We start from the raw sequence: 22083 nt of genomic DNA, 5'->3' as shown, positions 1-22083 counted from the left end.
TTATGTTGTTCTGCTGGGTTTGGATTTCATCAAACATTGCGCACCTAACACCTCCACCTCATTCTTTTTTTATGTCCAAAGAACATTATTCCAGAGGTCTTGTGGGGTTTTTTTTAGCTTCCATGTTCTTTTTAGAGAACAAACAAGCCATACCTTTTTGTAATTAAACTCATAAATGGTAAATGAATCCTGTGGAGTCTAAGATTTAGAGCTTTGTTTTATTTATCTTTTTTATATTTAGTTTTGCACTTGTGAATAATAAGAGTTTCTGAAACTGATGGCTTTCGTCATTGACATTGTGCTGACACATTCTTGAATTCCACAGATCAACAAACTCTAAAACCTTAAGCATCTTTTTCATTCTTTGTTTTTCTTCCTCCTTCCTTGTTCTGAGTACTTCCTCTACCCAGAACTGGTTTGTGCCGAATGCTCCAAAAGAGGATGCTTTCACTTTTTGAATACAAAAAACCCCAACTACAAATAACAAAGGAGGAACTGAAGCTGCCATCATTAAGTAAACTGAAGGTGGCTGTGATGGCAAATTCCATCCCAGCTGTCATAGGGCGAGATGATGGCAAATTATTATGTTAAAATTATTTGAGTTTGTTTATTTAATTTTGAGTATCTTAAAATAGGTTACTGTTTCTACCCTTTCACATAGAAAGAAAAAAGATGTGTGTACTGCCCCGACTATTAGGCCCAAAAGGCACTGCACATCATTTTTGTGGCCTCTCATGGTCTTTACTGTATGTGTCCTGCATACGCCAAAACCCATTATTTTGTGTACAGTTCAAATGTATCAAACCACGCCATGTGTGAATGCTCCCTGGTTGGTGTGATCGTGCTGTCCTACACTTTGTTCGACCAAGAAATGATTGTCTTTCAGTGCTCAGCAGTGCCGTAGTTGTATTGTATGTGACACAACCTTTTGTATAGAAATATCACTTTAATTACTAAACAGTTTATCCTAAAGTCCTTGAATTAAAGTTGGAACTACGCACTTCAATTTCACATCATTTAAAATGTACTATAGTGGGAATACAAAGCAACATTAAGAAAAGAAAAAAAATCCTAACTGTAATTCATATGGAAGCAGTAAGGATATAGTTTTCTGCATTTTCACTTAGTTTTTATTAAATAAATAATTACGCATATGAAAGGGCATAGAGAGAGAGCTGTGCAACATACTTTGTTTCAAAACAACACCCTGTGACATCACAATGACACCATAACTCTTCGCAAAATCTCACACTGCATGAATATATCTTAAAATCTGAAGCTTTTACAGCTCATAGAGGCCAAAGATTTCATGCTTTAAGGTAATAGTTCAAAGGTCAGACATCAGCATGTTGTAATAAAAACGTCATAGTTTTAGTGGGTTCTGAGTCTCTGGGTGCTACTTGTTTGTTTCTGTATTTGGCAGAGTGAAAGTGTACTTTACACGCTTACAAAAACAGTACAAATATATAAAAAACCCAGTGGTTTGGATTATAAATAAGTGTAAAGTGTAAAGCAAGGCCAGCTTTGACTCATAAACCAAGTGCTCAGTCAGACTGAAGAACAGGAAGTTTAGTGCAGAGCTACAGAGGCATATTAATAAAATACAATAAACCAGTACAGGGAGAAAAAGCGGAACTATGTAACACACACACACACACATCAAGTCAGCCCAGAAAAAGTTGTTTTGATCGAAACTATGTGTGACGTGTGAAGGACCAAAATAACACCTATATGATACACATTTTTGGCTTCTAATGCTAGAGATTTGCAACTGGCTTTGGGCTGTGCATGTCTCTATCTTCCGGAAGATGATTGAATAAATAATTATAAATATTTTAAATAACTGAGTCGTGTTCTCTTTATTCAGTAAAAGAATGACAAGACCAGATTTATTATTTGGTGCCGAAAACCCAGGATTCTTTTACGGCTGAGAGGACAAATTCGGCTTAAGGTGAAATCGTAAAATGAAGCGAATGGAGAGCTGGCTCGACAATACAAAGGTAAGCACAGCCTGTTAAAGCAAAGTGTGCAAATTGGATGAATTCTAAATTATCTGTTCGCCGAGTTAACGATCTTCACTATTAAATTGGCTCAGTAGTGGTAAAACTAAAGTCTGTTCAGTAGATTACTGGTGAATGTTTGTGTTGATTTTGGTTAATTTCTGAGAATAAAAGTAAAGCTTTGGGGTAACAATAATGAAACTTTGAGAATGACAGTAGTGAGTTAAAGGTAATATGGTATTTAATGGTGAAAGAGAAGAAAGAAGTTAATGTGTGTGTTAATAAAAGACCGTACAATAGGTAATTGATTATTTCTTTGAGGGATTTAAGTCCTTATTGGTTATAAGGTTGGACCTACATCGATTAAAACCTTCTGTCAGAGTTTTGATTGTTTTTTAAATTAATTTAAATTACTTTAGAATGGAAGTTAGACTTCTAAGAAGTGCACAAGTTCAGAGGTGGGAACTTCCTCTTTCTCACGGACACATGAGAAGATTTATCCCAGGTGGTGACTGGAAGGACTTGAGACCCTTCTTACAGTTTTTTCTGATTGCTTAAGCACATTTTTTGTAACTATTGGCTATTTTTGCAAAACTCTACACACAAATAAGAAAACCTGTCACCCAATTATCAAAACATTGTAGTTCTCTTGCAAAAGCGAACACAGCTAGATTAACTCTTCACACCTTCGTAAAAATGGTGTTTTTGTATCAAACAGTACACACAAGCCATCATCTACTAAGCACACAATGCGCCAACTGCACACTGATGGTATGAATACAAAACACATCTGGCTTTTGCTTTCTCTGTGCACAAGCTAGGCCATGTCAGTTTGAGCTCATACTTTTGTCATAGGTCTGTAAACATGGAGGGATCCAAACTTCAAGTACTGGTGTTTATTTACACACATCAAAACAAACACAAGTGTTTATTTCCAAGTCTAGGATTATTTGCAATCGCCATATTGACTATATGGGTTTCTTGGTCTGCAGTGAACAGGCTTCCTCTGCCCCCAGCATCTGGTCATCTAGCAATTCTGTAAAGTAACAATTTCAGTATTTTTACATCTATGGTATTGTTGTGTTTCTCATTAGCATATGGCAGTGCTACAAATCTTAGTGCAAAGTGACTGTACTAACCGATTCTCATTTCAAAATGTCCTTATGATGCTTGCTACAGTGTAGTGGCTCGAGTTAGGCTGAACCCGTCAGCCAGCTTCCCTCAGGGTCATTCCACGGTTGATTACATGGTCCACTATTGTAGCTCTGATGTCATCAGCAATTCTATTTCTTACTCTTCTTACCTTTCCTCTGTCCCCTCCTCGTCCTCTTCCCCCCTCCTCGTCCTCCTCTCCCCCCTCCTCGTCCTCCTCTTGTTCCTCCTTGTCCTTGTCGTCCTCTTCATCCTACTTCTTCACCTCCACGTCCTCTTCCTCGGCCTCCTCTACTTCTCACTCTTCCTGCTCCCTCCATTGTACTCCACACACAGAGCTTACCTGTATTATAGTGCTTGGGCTGATTGCAAAGTGAACTAATTATCTAAAAAAGTTTTTACATGTGACAGTGTGCCAGACAGTTGGCAAAATAGTGTAAATAATAGCCATAAATGTGTATAGTTTTGCTAGGAGTGTGTTGATCATTTGGAAATTGAGTGTAAAGCAGTGAGTTGTGTTTACAGTTCTGCAAAAAGAGTGCTGTGCAGTGGATTGTAGCTACAGGTTTGCAAAGTGTGTGTTACAAAATGGCAAACTGAGTGCAAAGCAGTGTTTGTGCTTTTAGTTTTGCAAACTCAGTGAGTGGTTTTGCTATAAGTATTAATAGTTTTAGAAATTGTGCTATAAGAATCACAGTTAGGGTTTAAGCATTCAGAAAAAACTGTAATAACCAGTGATTGAAGAATCACTTTGCCGTCTAGGACGGTATATGCACTTTTTTGGCCAGCAAAGCTAGGCTTGGGCATTGGACGCTTCTAAAAATAAAATAGGTTGTGTAGAAATTGGGCCAGTCGCAGTTTGGAACTGATACTGGTTAATTGGTCAGAAAAAGGTTAGACTTTGGCGTTGGACGCTTTTAAAGTTGTCAAAATTGTGTAGGGAAAGTCGAAAAGTCTGGTACCAGCAGACGTTTGTGTAAAAGTATGTCTTCACATTTGGTGTCTTTTGTTATATGTATAAATGTGTGAATATATAGTGAAGTGTAAAATTCTCTTTGGGGTGTACAGTCAGAAGTAGATATTGTTTTGAAAGTGTGACAGAGAATGGTGTGATGTGTGTGAGAAGAGCTACTAAACACCTGAGTGAATTGTGCTAAATTGGTGCTGAAAGTATTGTGTGAATTGTGCTGCAGAGCTGAGCTAAGAGAATTGTGACGTGTGTTGAAAAACTGTTAATTGTGCTGAAGATGTGTGCCAAAGTAATTCTGCTAATCATGCTGAGGACTTTGATGTGAAGGATTTCTTTTTTGGTAATGCTTGCAAGTGTAAAAACCTTAGTATCTACCTGTGTGAACCTGTTCAGTTTGTGTGCGTGTCTGAGGGTGCATGTTTTTATGTTAAAAGTGAGTAAAATTACAGAGGGTACAGTATATATATATATATATATATATATATATATATATATATATATATATATATATATAGTGTGTGTGTGTGTGTGTGTGTGTGTGTGCGTGTGTGTGCGTGTGTGTGTGTGTGTGTGTGCAAGAAGCACTGGGTGAGTGTGTGTGTCTGTGACAGGAAGTGAAATGTTTGCAGGCAGTTTGATGGAAATTGCCTGATGTGTGTGCAACGTGAGAGAGAGAAAGACGCCTTAAAATCTAGATAGAAGAATTAGAGAAATAAAAGGAAATGAGATTAAATAAATGTCTTAGTCTGTTAATACAGGTGCCCATGGACTTGGCTCAACCTCCTGGATGAGTACAGTGGCAAAATGTTAGATTAACTTAATTGGGACAACAAACAGGCCATGTTTTGGCTGAAAATTTCACTGCTTCACCTCTCATCCTGTCTTTATCCTGAGAAGAAGCTGTGAGGACGGTCAATCTCGTCCTGAATACAGAAGACAGACAGAGCAACACCGTGGACTTCAAGAATTAACAGCAGGCAAAAGACAGCAGGACTGACCTAAAACTCTGAAGGTTCCAGGAGCATGTATAAATACCATAGTGGGAAACATGCGCTCTGATCACAAGCTGAGAAGTGTACCAGTGACATCATTGTGTGGATGGACTTGATGGGACTGTCTGAGTTTCAGATTTGCCATGCAAAGTCAAGCAGCAAAATAAGAGACTGAAAAGAAGAAGAGAATGAACAGAGAAGAAGAAACAGCTGATTTGGGCCTGTGCTTGCAGGAGATTCGGGAGCACACACAGGCAACTGTGAGAAGAGTAGACGAGGACAGGGGAGAGGTGAAGGCTGGTCGTGTTAAAGTGAGAGCATATGAAAATTGGGTTGAAAATTGAGGCTGAACTTGTTGAGGTTTAGAAATGTCCAGAGCATCGCAACAGAAAGGTAAATAAAATAAATAAAGAAATTAAGAAATAAATAGACTAAATTACATAAATGAATAGAAAATATACATACTACTACATACATTCTACATAGTAGAAATACGTGAAATTATTTTTGGAGAGAATGAGGAGCGAGACAGTTTGAATCCACAGCTCAGCGCAAATATGCATAAATTAATCTGAATACAAACCCATACATGCAATGAAGACCAGCTTACACTCATGAATGTTAATATATCACATAAATGCTAAATGGTGTAGATTTAATAGACATTTGCTATCAGATGCTGAGGTTATCCATTGCTGAGGAATAACTCGAGAAGTTGCACGACAACTGGGGGCTTTTGTGAAAAGGAAAATATAGGGGTGTTACCAAACGGTGATCAGATAATAAATTTAATTCAAAGTTGTAAATTGGAAGTGGTCATGTGCTGATTGAGCAAAATAAGTTATTACTGTAAGAAGAAAAATAAAAATAATTACATTTTTTGGTAATGTTTTGAATATGCATTTCTGTTGTCGTTGAGATATGACTTAATATGCAAATTAGTTGAATGAGTGGAGACAAAACAAAACAAACAAACAAACAAAAAAAACTAGTTCCTGTTTGAATGTATGAGTGAAGCTTGCACTGAGAGAAACATATCCCTGACTGTGTGAGAAGAATTGCTTGGTAAAATATATGATAGCATGGTACAGGATAATTAATAAAATAATCATTTGTCCTTTCTCAAGACAAGCATCCAGCTTGGCTTGCTGCAACTTACAGATTTATAGATAATAATCTTAAAACTTCATCCAATTGTCTTTTTCAGTTATTTAAAATATACATTTTCAAAATGCAGGTGTCAATATTTCTGTTGGGTTCTAGGGTTAACTTAGGGAGCTTGACAAACATTGTGTGTCTTGTTGCATTTGAACCCAGTAGAAAACTGGTTCTACTAGTAGAAAACTAGCAGGTTACTTTCACTTGCTATTGGAAATATGTTCATATTGGAGGTGGGGATAGCTGGGGGTTTCCCATTATTTGGAAACAAATTGTTGCATGCATTTTGTTTCGTCTTTTACACAGAATACATTAAATTAAATTAAATAATTGTAACCCAGTCTGTTTTTTTGTTCACATTGAAGCTTTACTTTTTTCCTTTCTAGTTACTGGAACATTGCTGGTAATCTTCCACTTCCAAGGCTGTAATTATTTAAACTTTTAAATTTTAGGTGTTTAATTTTCAGTGATTGAAAGCCAACATATAATTGAAGGCCGCATTAAAAAATTGTGGATATCAATACTTTAAATTGTTTGGAATGTATTGTTTCCGTGTGCTAGCTCATGTTTTTCCTTTACTTTTTTGAGTGATTTACAATTTGTAAGTGCTATTAAAACTATTTACTGTTTAGACTTGGTTTATTTGTATGTATTTAGAGCTGTGTTTGAATACAGGAGGTAAAAGTTGTAGTTGATGGAGATATGGCCAGTCAATCAAGTCGATCAATAACCTATTGAAGTGCAGACTTTCAACTTTAATACAAAGGGTTGTACAAAAACTTTCCATAAACTAGTTTGAAAAGTTGGTCAAAGGAATCTCAAAGACTCTAACCTGATATCTAACCTCTGTCTCTGATCCATTCCCTGAAGTCTATCTAATTATCTTCTTGCTTTTTTTATTTCTTTTTTGTTCCTCCTTCCTTATTTTGAGCTCTTCCTCTACATAGAACTCAATTATCTTTTGTGCTTCAAAAGAGGATGCTTTCAGTTCTTAAATATAAAACTGAATACTGAATAACCAACTACCTACTAAATGACATTCAAACTTTTCTGCAAGTATCTCAAACACTATAATCTGATAACTGACTTATGTCTGTAACTAATTTCTTGATGACCTGTTCCTGTGTAATTCTTCTATGTGTTGTTTGTTTGTTTGGTTTATTTTTAAGTGCTCCTTCTTTCTTGTTTTGAGTACTTCCTCCGCATGGAACTGGCTGCTCCAGTATGCTTCAGAAGAGAGCATATCTTTCAGTTACAAAGGTGAGTGCAGAAAGGGTTTATTTTAAAACCCTTAAATTAAAACTCGCATCTTGCTTATTTGATTTGGAATCAACTGTGTGATGTATAGAGGTTAAAGGGCAAAGAAATGTGTCTTAGGCCAATATATTATAGACTTAACTGTGTCTCACATATTCCTTCCTTGTCTTCAGTAGCTCCAACACCTGCTAGTTGGTCCTGCATTTATTCTCTTTTCAACATAAGTAAGCAGTGGAATGACTTATTTAAGAACAATGAGAAAAGAATGGCTTGATATTTGACATTCTGTTGTTTTATAATTGAAAACATGGGTCTCTGACTGATTTCCAAATATGGTGTAGGCCAGAATGATTTTAGCCTATAAAGTTTATTTTTTACCAAGAGGTATCAGGTCTGAGTTCTGTCAATGTATGTTTCCTGTTTTACTTTGAAAGGTCTTGTCTCATGTTAGTGTATTCTGTTTTACGTCCTTGTCTTGTCATACCCAGTTACTCCTAGCTGTGCTCTCCCTCTGTGTATTTAAGCCTTGTGTTTGCCTCTGTTAGTTGCTGGTTCATCTGCGTGTCATCCCCTGTATTTCTGCCGTGTGTCTCTCCATGTTTTCAGCTTCGACTTCTCAGGTTTTCAGGTTTATAGTCACAGGTTTTTTGTACCTTATATTATTATTTTGTAGCTGTTCCCAGTTTAGGTTTTGTTAGTGTAATTCTCTGCCATGCTCTGCTTTGGTTTGTATTTTGTTTTCCTTTATTAATAAACTTTCGTCAGAGCTGTCATCAGCGTTTGCGTTTGGATCCACATCCTACATCTCCTGACGATCTGCCTCTCAGATCGTGACACAATCAGGTATCCTTTTTATTCAACAACTCTTAAACACGTCTCCTGAATAAACCCAGCTGATTCTTCTATGATGAATCAAACTCCTCCACATTTGATGTTCTTTTGGGATAAACCTTAGTCTTCAGGTCACCCCACAAAATCAAAGGGATTCCAGACAGGGCTTTGTGCAAATACAATAAAGCTTTCAAATCTGAAATAAACATTTTGGCAAATTTCTTTTTCTATTTGCCCAAACTCAGACTGTCCTCTGATGCTTTTTCCCCCAATTCAATTCAAGCTTATTTCTATAGTACCAAATCACAACAACAGATGCTTTAAGTTAGACATTGCATTTTAGAGTTCAGTTTAAAATCTAACAGTCTAACAAGTGTAAATATATACTTTTTGATATTTGTTAATATAATTGTACCTGTTGGGGCTCTAAAAATAATTTACCACTATTACTGCACCCTTGTTTCCGAGACTGCATTTGTAGTATCCAATACCAATGTTTAAAAGATGTATTTGCTCTATTTACCTATATATGACAAGTAAGGAATTTTAAGGCTAAGGTGTTAGTAAAAGAAAGAAAAACAATTTGAAAAAAGAAATATGTTTCATTCTTTTATTCTTGAGTAATGCATCATAGAATGTTTCAGATTAAGTAAAAAAAAAAAAAAAACGAATAAAAATCAAACATTATATTGCAAAATAGCTTACATTATAAGGTATCCACGAATTCCAAATTACTTCATTATATTGAAAAATGTAAATACATAAAGTAGAAAATAGATAAAAGAATAGTAATGTAAGTACAAAACAGATGAAAATCCCAAATTGAATGCACTATTACATTTGTGAATGTTAAGGGAACATAGGACACATATACAGTGAACTGCACTTAACTGCGTTAAAACAATTAAAATGCAAACAATCTTACAAGAATCTTTTTACGAGTCAAAAATGTTAGTTTTACAAGACAAGGGAGAGAGAAAGTAAGAAGAGAAGCATTCAAATCATAAAAACTTTTAAGATCTATTATTGCTATATTGCATGTTCTGTATTATTAAATCATTTATAATACTATTGGTAAACTGGGAACAGGACCACCACCCCCCCCCCCCCCCACACACACACACACACACACACACACACACACACACACACACACACACACACCACCACCACCACACACACACACGCCACACACACACACACATTAACTAGTGTCAGAATTTCATTACAAGATAATAATAATAATAATAATAATAATAATAACACAAATCCCTAACTGTAATAAGAAAAGAGTCACTGTAATTGGCACTTTGAGCAAAAGCCTTGATAGAAGCAATGTGTAAAGTCAGTAAGTCAAAAGTATTATTTGATGGCTGTGACACAGGTTTTGCAAAAGTTGACATACTTTCGGTCCCCACTAAATTACTTTGCATATATTTTGTGTTACCAGTTTGCAGACTTTGCTCACTGTTTGAATTAACCATGTTCCTGCCTAATGTTCTTTTTTTTTAAGAACTAAATGAAATGCTGCCCTACCTGATAATATTGTTCCTCTGAACCCTAAAAAGAATCACAGAAAAGCACCCACCATGCTGCATAACATGCATTTCTGTTACTTTGCTTATTTTTGGATAAACATTACAATACTTTGGTTCAATTATAATTGCCCAGTTAAATATTATTGATAATTTTTTAAATGCCCATGCTGCTATGCAACCTCCGAACCTGAAGCTACCCATTCTACTTATTTGGTTTATTGTTGCCTTATCCATTGTAATGTGTTTGTTATGTGCTTTAAAAATGCTCAGCCACTGCTACTATGATGAATAAGGCAATTGATTAGTGTTAGCGTTCCTGCAATAAATGCTGCTCAAACCCCTAAGCCTCCTTCTGACCTTGAAAGAAACACAAGTGGAGACCCCACCATTGTGCGTAGTTCGCCATGGACCTAGTGTGGTACTTATCTTACTTTTTGGAATATCAAGATTCTTATGTGTTATAGTCCAATGACTACGACTGTTATTAGTGATACTATCAGTTCTACTGCTACTATTACTCCACACTTTGATTTTGTTCCCACGAACTCTTACAACAAGCCAAAGAGAGTGCCGTCCACGCTTCCTATGACTACGCATTCTACAAATTGGCTTATTTGCTGGATTACGCATATGAGTCCTACCTAAAATGTTTTTAACTGTTCTTATCTGTTTTAGTGTTAATGCTAGTTGATCCCATAACATAGTTACTATAGAGGTGGGAACAAAGCCAAAAAGGGCACTCATGATACTCTTTAAAACATTCAGCAACAATTCTCTTACTTCCCTTGATGTCTTTATTACCCGTGCTCCTGGCCCTGTTGCTCCAAAAATTAAGGACATGTGGAATCTTCTTATCAGTCTAAATGTGAATGCTACTACACGTCTAAATGTTGCGCCGGTTAACCCTGAAACGGAGCCAAATAGAGCACCCACCATGCTCTCCAATCTAGCTCCTGCCCATTGTGTCAGGTTGTGTACCTTTTGGATCACAAATGCTCTTGCCAATGCTGCTCCAATGTCTAACATTACTTTCAGTTGTCTTATCAATGCTACTGTGTGTTGAATTACAATGCATGCTCTTTGCGACACATACTCTCCTACTATTATTGCTATTTGCTTTACCCATGGCCCTGCCTGAGTGGCTCCAATCTCTAATATTCTTTGAAGTGTTAACATCAGTTCAGCTGTGAGAGTTGCACCACCCTGTAAAATGGTCATTCCTAACTGCAAAAAGAAGCCAAATGGATTAGCCACCATACTCCCTAATCCAGCAGCAACCAAATGTTTTATGTTGCTTGCCTTTTGGATTGCCCATGCTGCTGCCCCTCTTACTCCAATGCCATATGCTGTCTTCGCTGCTGTTATCAGTTCATCTTTGAGTCTTGCTCCAAGCCCTAATATTATTCCTTGTAACTGCAAAATGGAGCCAAACAAACCACTCACCATGCTTCCAAATCCAGCTCTTAACAATTGTGCTCCTTTGCTTGCTTTTTCAGTGACCCATTCCAGTAAGTCTTTTAACTTTTGAATTACCCCTGCTCCTGCCCCAGTGGCATCAGTAAATAATGTCGTTTTAAATGCTGTTATTAAGGCTACTGCAAGTGCTGCTCCAATCCCAAATACTGGTCCAATTAACCCGAGGAACAAGCCAAATGGACCACCCCTCATGCTCTCTACACCATTACGTACCCATTCTGCGACTTGGCTTACTCTTTGGATTAGCCGTGCTCCTGGCCCTGTTGCTCCAAAGTTAAATGACGCTTTAACTGCTGATATCAGTCTAAATGTGAATGCTACTACACGTCTAAATGTTGCACCGGTTAACCTTGAAACTGAGCCAAATAGAGCACCCGCCATGCTCTCCAATCTAGCTCCTGCCCATTGTGTCAGGTTGTGTACCTTTTGGATCACAAATGCTCTTGCCAATGCTGCTCCAATGTCTAACATTACTTTCAGTTGTCTTATCAATGCTACTGTGTGTTGAATTACAATGCATGCTCTTTGCGACACATACTCTCCTACTGTTATTACTATTTGCTTTACCCATGGCCCTGCCTGAGTGGCTCCAATCTCTAATATTCTTTGAAGTGTTAACATCAGTTCAGCTGTGAGAGTTGCACCACCCTGTAAAATGGTCATTCCTAACTGCAAAAAGAAGCCAAATGGATTAGCCACCATACTCCCTAATCCAGCAGCAACCAAATGTTTTATGTTGCTTGCCTTTTGGATTGCCCATGCTGCTGCCCCTCTTACTCCAATGCCATATGCTGTCTTCGCTGCTGTTATCAGTTCATCTTTGAGTCTTGCTCCAAGCCCTAATATTATTCCTTGTAACTGCAAAATGGAGCCAAACAAACCACTCACCATGCTTCCAAATCCAGCTCTTAACAATTGTGCTCCTTTGCTTGCTTTTTCAGTGACCCATTCCAGTAAGTCTTTTAACTTTTGAATTACCCCTGCTCCTGCCCCAGTGGCATCAGTAAATAATGTTGTTTTAAATGCTGTTATTAAGGCTACTGCAAGTGCTGCTCCAATCCCAAATACTGGTCCAATTAACCCGAGGAACAAGCCAAATGGACCACCCCTCATGCTCTCTACACCATTACGTACCCATTCTGCGACTTGGCTTACTCTTTGGATTAGCCGTGCTCCTGGCCCTGTTGCTCCAAAGTTAAATGACGCTTTAACTGCTGATATCAGTCTAAATGTGAATGCTACTACACGTCTAAATGTTGCGCCGGTTAACCCTGAAACGGAGCCAAATAGAGCACCCGCCATGCTCTCCAATCTAGCTCCTGCCCATTGTGTCAGGTTGTGTACCTTTTGGATCACAAATGCTCTTGCCAATGCTGCTCCAATGTCTAACATTACTTTCAGTTGTCTTATCAATGCTACTGTGTGTTGAATTACAATGCATGCTCTTTGCGACACATACTCTCCTACTGTTATTACTATTTGCTTTACCCATGGCCCTGCCTGAGTGGCTCCAATCTCTAATATTCTTTGAAGTGTTAACATCAGTTCAGCTGTGAGAGTTGCACCACCCTGTAAAATGGTCATTCCTAACTGCAAAAAGAAGCCAAATGGATTAGCCACCATACTCCCTAATCCAGCAGCAACCAAATGTTTTATGTTGCTTGCCTTTTGGATTGCCCATGCTGCTGCCCCTCTTACTCCAATGCCATATGCTGTCTTCGCTGCTGTTATCAGTTCATCTTTGAGTCTTGCTCCAAGCCCTAATATTATTCCTTGTAACTGCAAAATGGAGCCAAACAAACCACTCACCATGCTTCCAAATCCAGCTCTTAACAATTGTGCTCCTTTGCTTGCTTTTTCAGTGACCCATTCCAGTAAGTCTTTTAACTTTTGAATTACCCCTGCTCCTGCCCCAGTGGCATCAGTAAATAATGTCGTTTTAAATGCTGTTATTAAGGCTACTGCAAGTGCTGCTCCAATCCCAAATACTGGTCCAATTAACCCGAGGAACAAGCCAAATGGACCACCCCTCATGCTCTCTACACCATTACGTACCCATTCTGCGACTTGGCTTACTCTTTGGATTAGCCGTGCTCCTGGCCCTGTTGCTCCAAAGTTAAATGACGCTTTAACTGCTGATATCAGTCTAAATGTGAATGCTACTACACGTCTAAATGTTGCACCGGTTAACCTTGAAACTGAGCCAAATAGAGCACCCGCCATGGTCTCCAATCTAGCTCCTGCCCATTGTGTCAGGTTGTGTACCTTTTGGATCACAAATGCTCTTGCCAATGCTGCTCCAATGTCTAACATTACTTTCAGTTGTCTTATCAATGCTACTGTGTGTTGAATTACAATGCATGCTCTTTGCGACACATACTCTCCTACTGTTATTACTATTTGCTTTACCCATGGCCCTGCCTGAGTGGCTCCAATCTCTAATATTCTTTGAAGTGTTAACATCAGTTCAGCTGTGAGAGTTGCACCACCCTGTAAAATGGTCATTCCTAACTGCAAAAAGAAGCCAAATGGATTAGCCACCATACTCCCTAATCCAGCAGCAACCAAATGTTTTATGTTGCCTGCCTTTTGGATTGCCCATGCTGCTGCCCCTCTTACTCCAATGCCATATGCTGTCTTCGCTGCTGTTATCAGTTCATCTTTGAGTCTTGCTCCAAGCCCTAATATTATTCCTTGTAACTGCAAAATGGAGCCAAACAAACCACTCACCATGCTTCCAAATCCAGCTCTTAACAATTGTGCTCCTTTGCTTGCTTTTTCAGTGACCCATTCCAGTAAGTCTTTTAACTTTTGAATTACCCCTGCTCCTGCCCCAGTGGCATCAGTAAATAATGTCGTTTTAAATGCTGTTATTAAGGCTACTGAAAGTGCTGCTCCAATCCCAAATACTGGTCCAATTAACCCGAGGAACAAGCCAAATGGACCACCCCTCATGCTCTCTACACCATTACGTACCCATTCTGCGACTTGGCTTACTCTTTGGATTAGCCGTGCTCCTGGCCCTGTTGCTCCAAAGTTAAATGACGCTTTAACTGCTGATATCAGTCTAAATGTGAATGCTACTACACGTCTAAATGTTGCACCGGTTAACCTTGAAACTGAGCCAAATAGAGCACCCGCCATGCTCTCCAATCTAGCTCCTGCCCATTGTGTCAGGTTGTGTACCTTTTGGATCACAAATGCTCTTGCCAATGCTGCTCCAATGTCTAACATTACTTTCAGCTGTCTTATCAATGCTACTGTGTGTTGAATTACAATGCATGATCTTTGCGACACATACTCTCCTACTGTTATTACTATTTGCTTTACCCATGGCCCTGCCTGAGTGGCTCCAATCTCTAATATTCTTTGAAGTGTTAACATCAGTTCAGCTGTGAGAGTTGCACCACCCTGTAAAATGGTCATTCCTAACTGCAAAAAGAAGCCAAATGGATTAGCCACCATACTCCCTAATCCAGCAGCAACCAAATGTTTTATGTTGCTTGCCTTTTGGATTGCCCATGCTGCTGCCCCTCTTACTCCAATGCCATATGCTGTCTTCGCTGCTGTTATCAGTTCATCTTTGAGTCTTGCTCCAAGCCCTAATATTATTCCTTGTAACTGCAAAATGGAGCCAAACAAACCACTCACCATGCTTCCAAATCCAGCTCTTAACAATTGTGCTCCTTTGCTTGCTTTTTCAGTGACCCATTCCAGTAAGTCTTTTAACTTTTGAATTACCCCTGCTCCTGCCCCAGTGGCATCAGTAAATAATGTTGTTTTAAATGTTGTTATTAAGGCTACTGCAAGTGCTGCTCCAATCCCAAATACTGGTCCAATTAACCCGAGGAACAAGCCAAATGGACCACCCCTCATGCTCTCTACACCATTACGTACCCATTCTGCGACTTGGCTTACTCTTTGGATTAGCCGTGCTCCTGGCCCTGTTGCTCCAAAGTTAAATGACGCTTTAACTGCTGATATCAGTCTAAATGTGAATGCCACTACACGTCTAAATGTTGCACCGGTTAACCTTGAAACTGAGCCAAATAGAGCACCCGCCATGGTCTCCAATCTAGCTCCTGCCCATTGTGTCAGGTTGTGTACCTTTTGGATCACAAATGCTCTTGCCAATGCTGCTCCAATGTCTAACATTACTTTCAGTTGTCTTATCAATGCTACTGTGTGTTGAATTACAATGCATGCTCTTTGCGACACATACTCTCCTACTGTTATTACTATTTGCTTTACCCATGGCCCTGCCTGAGTGGCTCCAATCTCTAATATTCTTTGAAGTGTTAACATCAGTTCAGCTGTGAGAGTTGCACCACCCTGTAAAATGGTCATTCCTAACTGCAAAAAGAAGCCAAATGGATTAGCCACCATACTCCCTAATCCAGCAGCAACCAAATGTTTTATGTTGCTTGCCTTTTGGATTGCCCATGCTGCTGCCCCTCTTACTCCAATGCCATATGCTGTCTTCGCTGCTGTTATCAGTTCATCTTTGAGTCTTGCTCCAAGCCCTAATATTATTCCTTGTAACTGCAAAATGGAGCCAAACAAACCACTCACCATGCTTCCAAATCCAGCTCTTAACAATTGTGCTCCTTTGCTTGCTTTTTCAGTGACCCATTCCAGTAAGTCTTTTAACTTTTGAATTACCCCTGCTCCTGCCCCAGTGGCATCAGTAAATAATGTTGTTTTAAATGCTGTTATTAAGGCTACTGCAAGTGCTGCTCCAATCCCAAATACTGGTCCAATTAACCCGAGGAACAAGCCAAATGGACCACCCCTCATGCTCTCTACACCATTACGTACCCATTCTGCGACTTGGCTTACTCTTTGGATTAGCCGTGCTCCTGGCCCTGTTGCTCCAAAGTTAAATGACGCTTTAACTGCTGATATCAGTCTAAATGTGAATGCTACTACACGTCTAAATGTTGCACCGGTTAACCTTGAAACTGAGCCAAATAGAGCACCCGCCATGGTCTCCAATCTAGCTCCTGCCCATTGTGTCAGGTTGTGTACCTTTTGGATCACAAATGCTCTTGCCAATGCTGCTCCAATGTCTAACATTACTTTCAGTTGTCTTATCAATGCTACTGTGTGTTGAATTACAATGCATGCTCTTTGCGACACATACTCTCCTACTGTTATTACTATTTGCTTTACCCATGGCCCTGCCTGAGTGGCTCCAATCTCTAATATTCTTTGAAGTGTTAACATCAGTTCAGCTGTGAGAGTTGCACCACCCTGTAAAATGGTCATTCCTAACTGCAAAAAGAAGCCAAATGGATTAGCCACCATACTCCCTAATCCAGCAGCAACCAAATGTTTTATGTTGCCTGCCTTTTGGATTGCCCATGCTGCTGCCCCTCTTACTCCAATGCCATATGCTGTCTTCGCTGCTGTTATCAGTTCATCTTTGAGTCTTGCTCCAAGCCCTAATATTATTCCTTGTAACTGCAAAATGGAGCCAAACAAACCACTCACCATGCTTCCAAATCCAGCTCTTAACAATTGTGCTCCTTTGCTTGCTTTTTCAGTGACCCATTCCAGTAAGTCTTTTAACTTTTGAATTACCCCTGCTCCTGCCCCAGTGGCATCAGTAAATAATGTTGTTTTAAATGCTGTTATTAAGGCTACTGCAAGTGCTGCTCCAATCCCAAATACTGGTCCAATTAACCCGAGGAACAAGCCAAATGGACCACCCCTCATGCTCTCTACACCATTACGTACCCATTCTGCGACTTGGCTTACTCTTTGGATTAGCCGTGCTCCTGGCCCTGTTGCTCCAAAGTTAAATGACGCTTTAACTGCTGATATCAGTCTAAATGTGAATGCTACTACACGTCTAAATGTTGCACCGGTTAACCTTGAAACTGAGCCAAATAGAGCACCCGCCATGCTCTCCAATCTAGCTCCTGCCCATTGTGTCAGGTTGTGTACCTTTTGGATCACAAATGCTCTTGCCAATGCTGCTCCAATGTCTAACATTACTTTCAGCTGTCTTATCAATGCTACTGTGTGTTGAATTACAATGCATGATCTTTGCGACACATACTCTCCTACTGTTATTACTATTTGCTTTACCCATGGCCCTGCCTGAGTGGCTCCAATCTCTAATATTCTTTGAAGTGTTAACATCAGTTCAGCTGTGAGAGTTGCACCACCCTGTAAAATGGTCATTCCTAACTGCAAAAAGAAGCCAAATGGATTAGCCACCATACTCCCTAATCCAGCAGCAACCAAATGTTTTATGTTGCTTGCCTTTTGGATTGCCCATGCTGCTGCCCCTCTTACTCCAATGCCATATGCTGTCTTCGCTGCTGTTATCAGTTCATCTTTGAGTCTTGCTCCAAGTCCTAATATTATTCCTTGTAACTGCAAAATGGAGCCAAACAAACCACTCACCATGCTTCCAAATCCAGCTCTTAACAATTGTGCTCCTTTGCTTGCTTTTTCAGTGACCCATTCCAGTAAGTCTTTTAACTTTTGAATTACCCCTGCTCCTGCCCCAGTGGCATCAGTAAATAATGTTGTTTTAAATGCTGTTATTAAGGCTACTGCAAGTGCTGCTCCAATCCCAAATACTGGTCCAATTAACCCGAGGAACAAGCCAAATGGACCACCCCTCATGCTCTCTACACCATTACGTACCCATTCTGCGACTTGGCTTACTCTTTGGATTAGCCGTGCTCCTGGCCCTGTTGCTCCAAAGTTAAATGACGCTTTAACTGCTGATATCAGTCTAAATGTGAATGCTACTACACGTCTAAATGTTACACCGGTTAACCTTGAAACTGAGCCAAATAGAGCACCCGCCATGCTCTCCAATCTAGCTCCTGCCCATTGTGTCAGGTTGTGTACCTTTTGGATCACAAATGCTCTTGCCAATGCTGCTCCAATGTCTAACATTACTTTCAGCTGTCTTATCAATGCTACTGTGTGTTGAATTACAATGCATGATCTTTGCGACACATACTCTCCTACTGTTATTACTATTTGCTTTACCCATGGCCCTGCCTGAGTGGCTCCAATCTCTAATATTCTTTGAAGTGTTAACATCAGTTCAGCTGTGAGAGTTGCACCACCCTGTAAAATGGTCATTCCTAACTGCAAAAAGAAGCCAAATGGATTAGCCACCATACTCCCTAATCCAGCAGCAACCAAATGTTTTATGTTGCTTGCCTTTTGGATTGCCCATGCTGCTGCCCCTCTTACTCCAATGCCATATGCTGTCTTCGCTGCTGTTATCAGTTCATCTTTGAGTCTTGCTCCAAGTCCTAATATTATTCCTTGTAACTGCAAAATGGAGCCAAACAAACCACTCACCATGCTTCCAAATCCAGCTCTTAACAATTGTGCTCCTTTGCTTGCTTTTTCAGTGACCCATTCCAGTAAGTCTTTTAACTTTTGAATTACCCCTGCTCCTGCCCCAGTGGCATCAGTAAATAATGTTGTTTTAAATGCTGTTATTAAGGCTACTGCAAGTGCTGCTCCAATCCCAAATACTGGTCCAATTAACCCGAGGAACAAGCCAAATGGACCACCCCTCATGCTCTCTACACCATTACGTACCCATTCTGCGACTTGGCTTACTCTTTGGATTAGCCGTGCTCCTGGCCCTGTTGCTCCAAAGTTAAATGACGCTTTAACTGCTGATATCAGTCTAAATGTGAATGCCACTACACGTCTAAATGTTGCACCGGTTAACCTTGAAACTGAGCCAAATAGAGCACCCGCCATGGTCTCCAATCTAGCTCCTGCCCATTGTGTCAGGTTGTGTACCTTTTGGATCACAAATGCTCTTGCCAATGCTGCTCCAATGTCTAACATTACTTTCAGTTGTCTTATCAATGCTACTGTGTGTTGAATTACAATGCATGCTCTTTGCGACACATACTCTCCTACTGTTATTACTATTTGCTTTACCCATGGCCCTGCCTGAGTGGCTCCAATCTCTAATATTCTTTGAAGTGTTAACATCAGTTCAGCTGTGAGAGTTGCACCACCCTGTAAAATGGTCATTCCTAACTGCAAAAAGAAGCCAAATGGATTAGCCACCATACTCCCTAATCCAGCAGCAACCAAATGTTTTATGTTGCTTGCCTTTTGGATTGCCCATGCTGCTGCCCCTCTTACTCCAATGCCATATGCTGTCTTCGCTGCTGTTATCAGTTCATCTTTGAGTCTTGCTCCAAGCCCTAATATTATTCCTTGTAACTGCAAAATGGAGCCAAACAAACCACTCACCATGCTTCCAAATCCAGCTCTTAACAATTGTGCTCCTTTGCTTGCTTTTTCAGTGACCCATTCCAGTAAGTCTTTTAACTTTTGAATTACCCCTGCTCCTGCCCCAGTGGCATCAGTAAATAATGTTGTTTTAAATGCTGTTATTAAGGCTACTGCAAGTGCTGCTCCAATCCCAAATACTGGTCCAATTAACCCGAGGAACAAGCCAAATGGACCACCCCTCATGCTCTCTACACCATTACGTACCCATTCTGCGACTTGGCTTACTCTTTGGATTAGCCGTGCTCCTGGCCCTGTTGCTCCAAAGTTAAATGACGCTTTAACTGCTGATATCAGTCTAAATGTGAATGCTACTACACGTCTAAATGTTGCACCGGTTAACCTTGAAACTGAGCCAAATAGAGCACCCGCCATGCTCTCCAATCTAGCTCCTGCCCATTGTGTCAGGTTGTGTACCTTTTGGATCACAAATGCTCTTGCCAATGCTGCTCCAATGTCTAACATTACTTTCAGTTGTCTTATCAATGCTACTGTGTGTTGAATTACAATGCATGCTCTTTGCGACACATACTCTCCTACTGTTATTACTATTTGCTTTACCCATGGCCCTGCCTGAGTGGCTCCAATCTCTAATATTCTTTGAAGTGTTAACATCAGTTCAGCTGTGAGAGTTGCACCACCCTGTAAAATGGTCATTCCTAACTGCAAAAAGAAGCCAAATGGATTAGCCACCATACTCCCTAATCCAGCAGCAACCAAATGTTTTATGTTGCTTGCCTTTTGGATTGCCCATGCTGCTGCCCCTCTTACTCCAATGCCATATGCTGTCTTCGCTGCTGTTATCAGTTCATCTTTGAGTCTTGCTCCAAGCCCTAATATTATTCCTTGTAACTGCAAAATGGAGCCAAACAAACCACTCACCATGCTTCCAAATCCAGCTCTTAACAATTGTGCTCCTTTGCTTGCTTTTTCAGTGACCCATTCCAGTAAGTCTTTTAACTTTTGAATTACCCCTGCTCCTGCCCCAGTGGCATCAGTAAATAATGTTGTTTTAAATGCTGTTATTAAGGCTACTGCAAGTGCTGCTCCAATCCCAAATACTGGTCCAATTAACCCGAGGAACAAGCCAAATGGACCACCCCTCATGCTCTCTACACCATTACGTACCCATTCTGCGACTTGGCTTACTCTTTGGATTAGCCGTGCTCCTGGCCCTGTTGCTCCAAAGTTAAATGACGCTTTAACTGCTGATATCAGTCTAAATGTGAATGCTACTACACGTCTAAATGTTGCACCGGTTAACCTTGAAACTGAGCCAAATAGAGCACCCGCCATGGTCTCCAATCTAGCTCCTGCCCATTGTGTCAGGTTGTGTACCTTTTGGATCACAAATGCTCTTGCCAATGCTGCTCCAATGTCTAACATTACTTTCAGTTGTCTTATCAATGCTACTGTGTGTTGAATTACAATGCATGCTCTTTGCGACACATACTCTCCTACTGTTATTACTATTTGCTTTACCCATGGCCCTGCCTGAGTGGCTCCAATCTCTAATATTCTTTGAAGTGTTAACATCAGTTCAGCTGTGAGAGTTGCACCACCCTGTAAAATGGTCATTCCTAACTGCAAAAAGAAGCCAAATGGATTAGCCACCATACTCCCTAATCCAGCAGCAACCAAATGTTTTATGTTGCTTGCCTTTTGGATTGCCCATGCTGCTGCCCCTCTTACTCCAATGCCATATGCTGTCTTCGCTGCTGTTATCAGTTCATCTTTGAGTCTTGCTCCAAGCCCTAATATTATTCCTTGTAACTGCAAAATGGAGCCAAACAAACCACTCACCATGCTTCCAAATCCAGCTCTTAACAATTGTGCTCCTTTGCTTGCTTTTTCAGTGACCCATTCCAGTAAGTCTTTTAACTTTTGAATTACCCCTGCTCCTGCCCCAGTGGCATCAGTAAATAATGTTGTTTTAAATGCTGTTATTAAGGCTACTGCAAGTGCTGCTCCAATCCCAAATACTGGTCCAATTAACCCGAGGAACAAGCCAAATGGACCACCCCTCATGCTCTCTACACCATTACGTACCCATTCTGCGACTTGGCTTACTCTTTGGATTAGCCGTGCTCCTGGCCCTGTTGCTCCAAAGTTAAATGACGCTTTAACTGCTGATATCAGTCTAAATGTGAATGCTACTACACGTCTAAATGTTGCACCGGTTAACCTTGAAACTGAGCCAAATAGAGCACCCGCCATGGTCTCCAATCTAGCTCCTGCCCATTGTGTCAGGTTGTGTACCTTTTGGATCACAAATGCTCTTGCCAATGCTGCTCCAATGTCTAACATTACTTTCAGTTGTCTTATCAATGCTACTGTGTGTTGAATTACATGCATGCTCTTTGCGACACATACTCTCCTACTGTTATTACTATTTGCTTTACCCATGGCCCTGC

The 22083-nt window shown here is 40.1% G+C and overlaps 1 protein-coding gene across 1 annotated transcript in view; it reads right to left on the bottom strand.

Annotated features, from left to right (window-relative positions):
* Positions 1-5006: 5006 nt before the first annotated feature.
* LOC146522329 (uncharacterized) overlaps positions 5007-22083 on the bottom strand; it is a 35571-nt gene continuing 18494 nt past the window's right edge. The window contains exon 7 of the mRNA XM_085154135.1: positions 5007-5045. Within this exon, the coding sequence (XP_085010261.1) occupies positions 5007-5045 (39 nt within the window). The remainder of the gene's footprint in view (positions 5046-22083) is intronic.

The sequence above is a fragment of the Neolamprologus multifasciatus genome, chromosome 3 (assembly GCF_963576455.1).
Source record: "Neolamprologus multifasciatus chromosome 3, fNeoMul1.2, whole genome shotgun sequence".
In the NCBI taxonomy this organism is placed as follows: Eukaryota; Metazoa; Chordata; class Actinopteri; order Cichliformes; family Cichlidae; genus Neolamprologus; species Neolamprologus multifasciatus.
The sequence above is the reverse complement of the archived record's forward strand: the minus strand, read 5'-3'. Positions and strand labels throughout refer to the sequence as shown.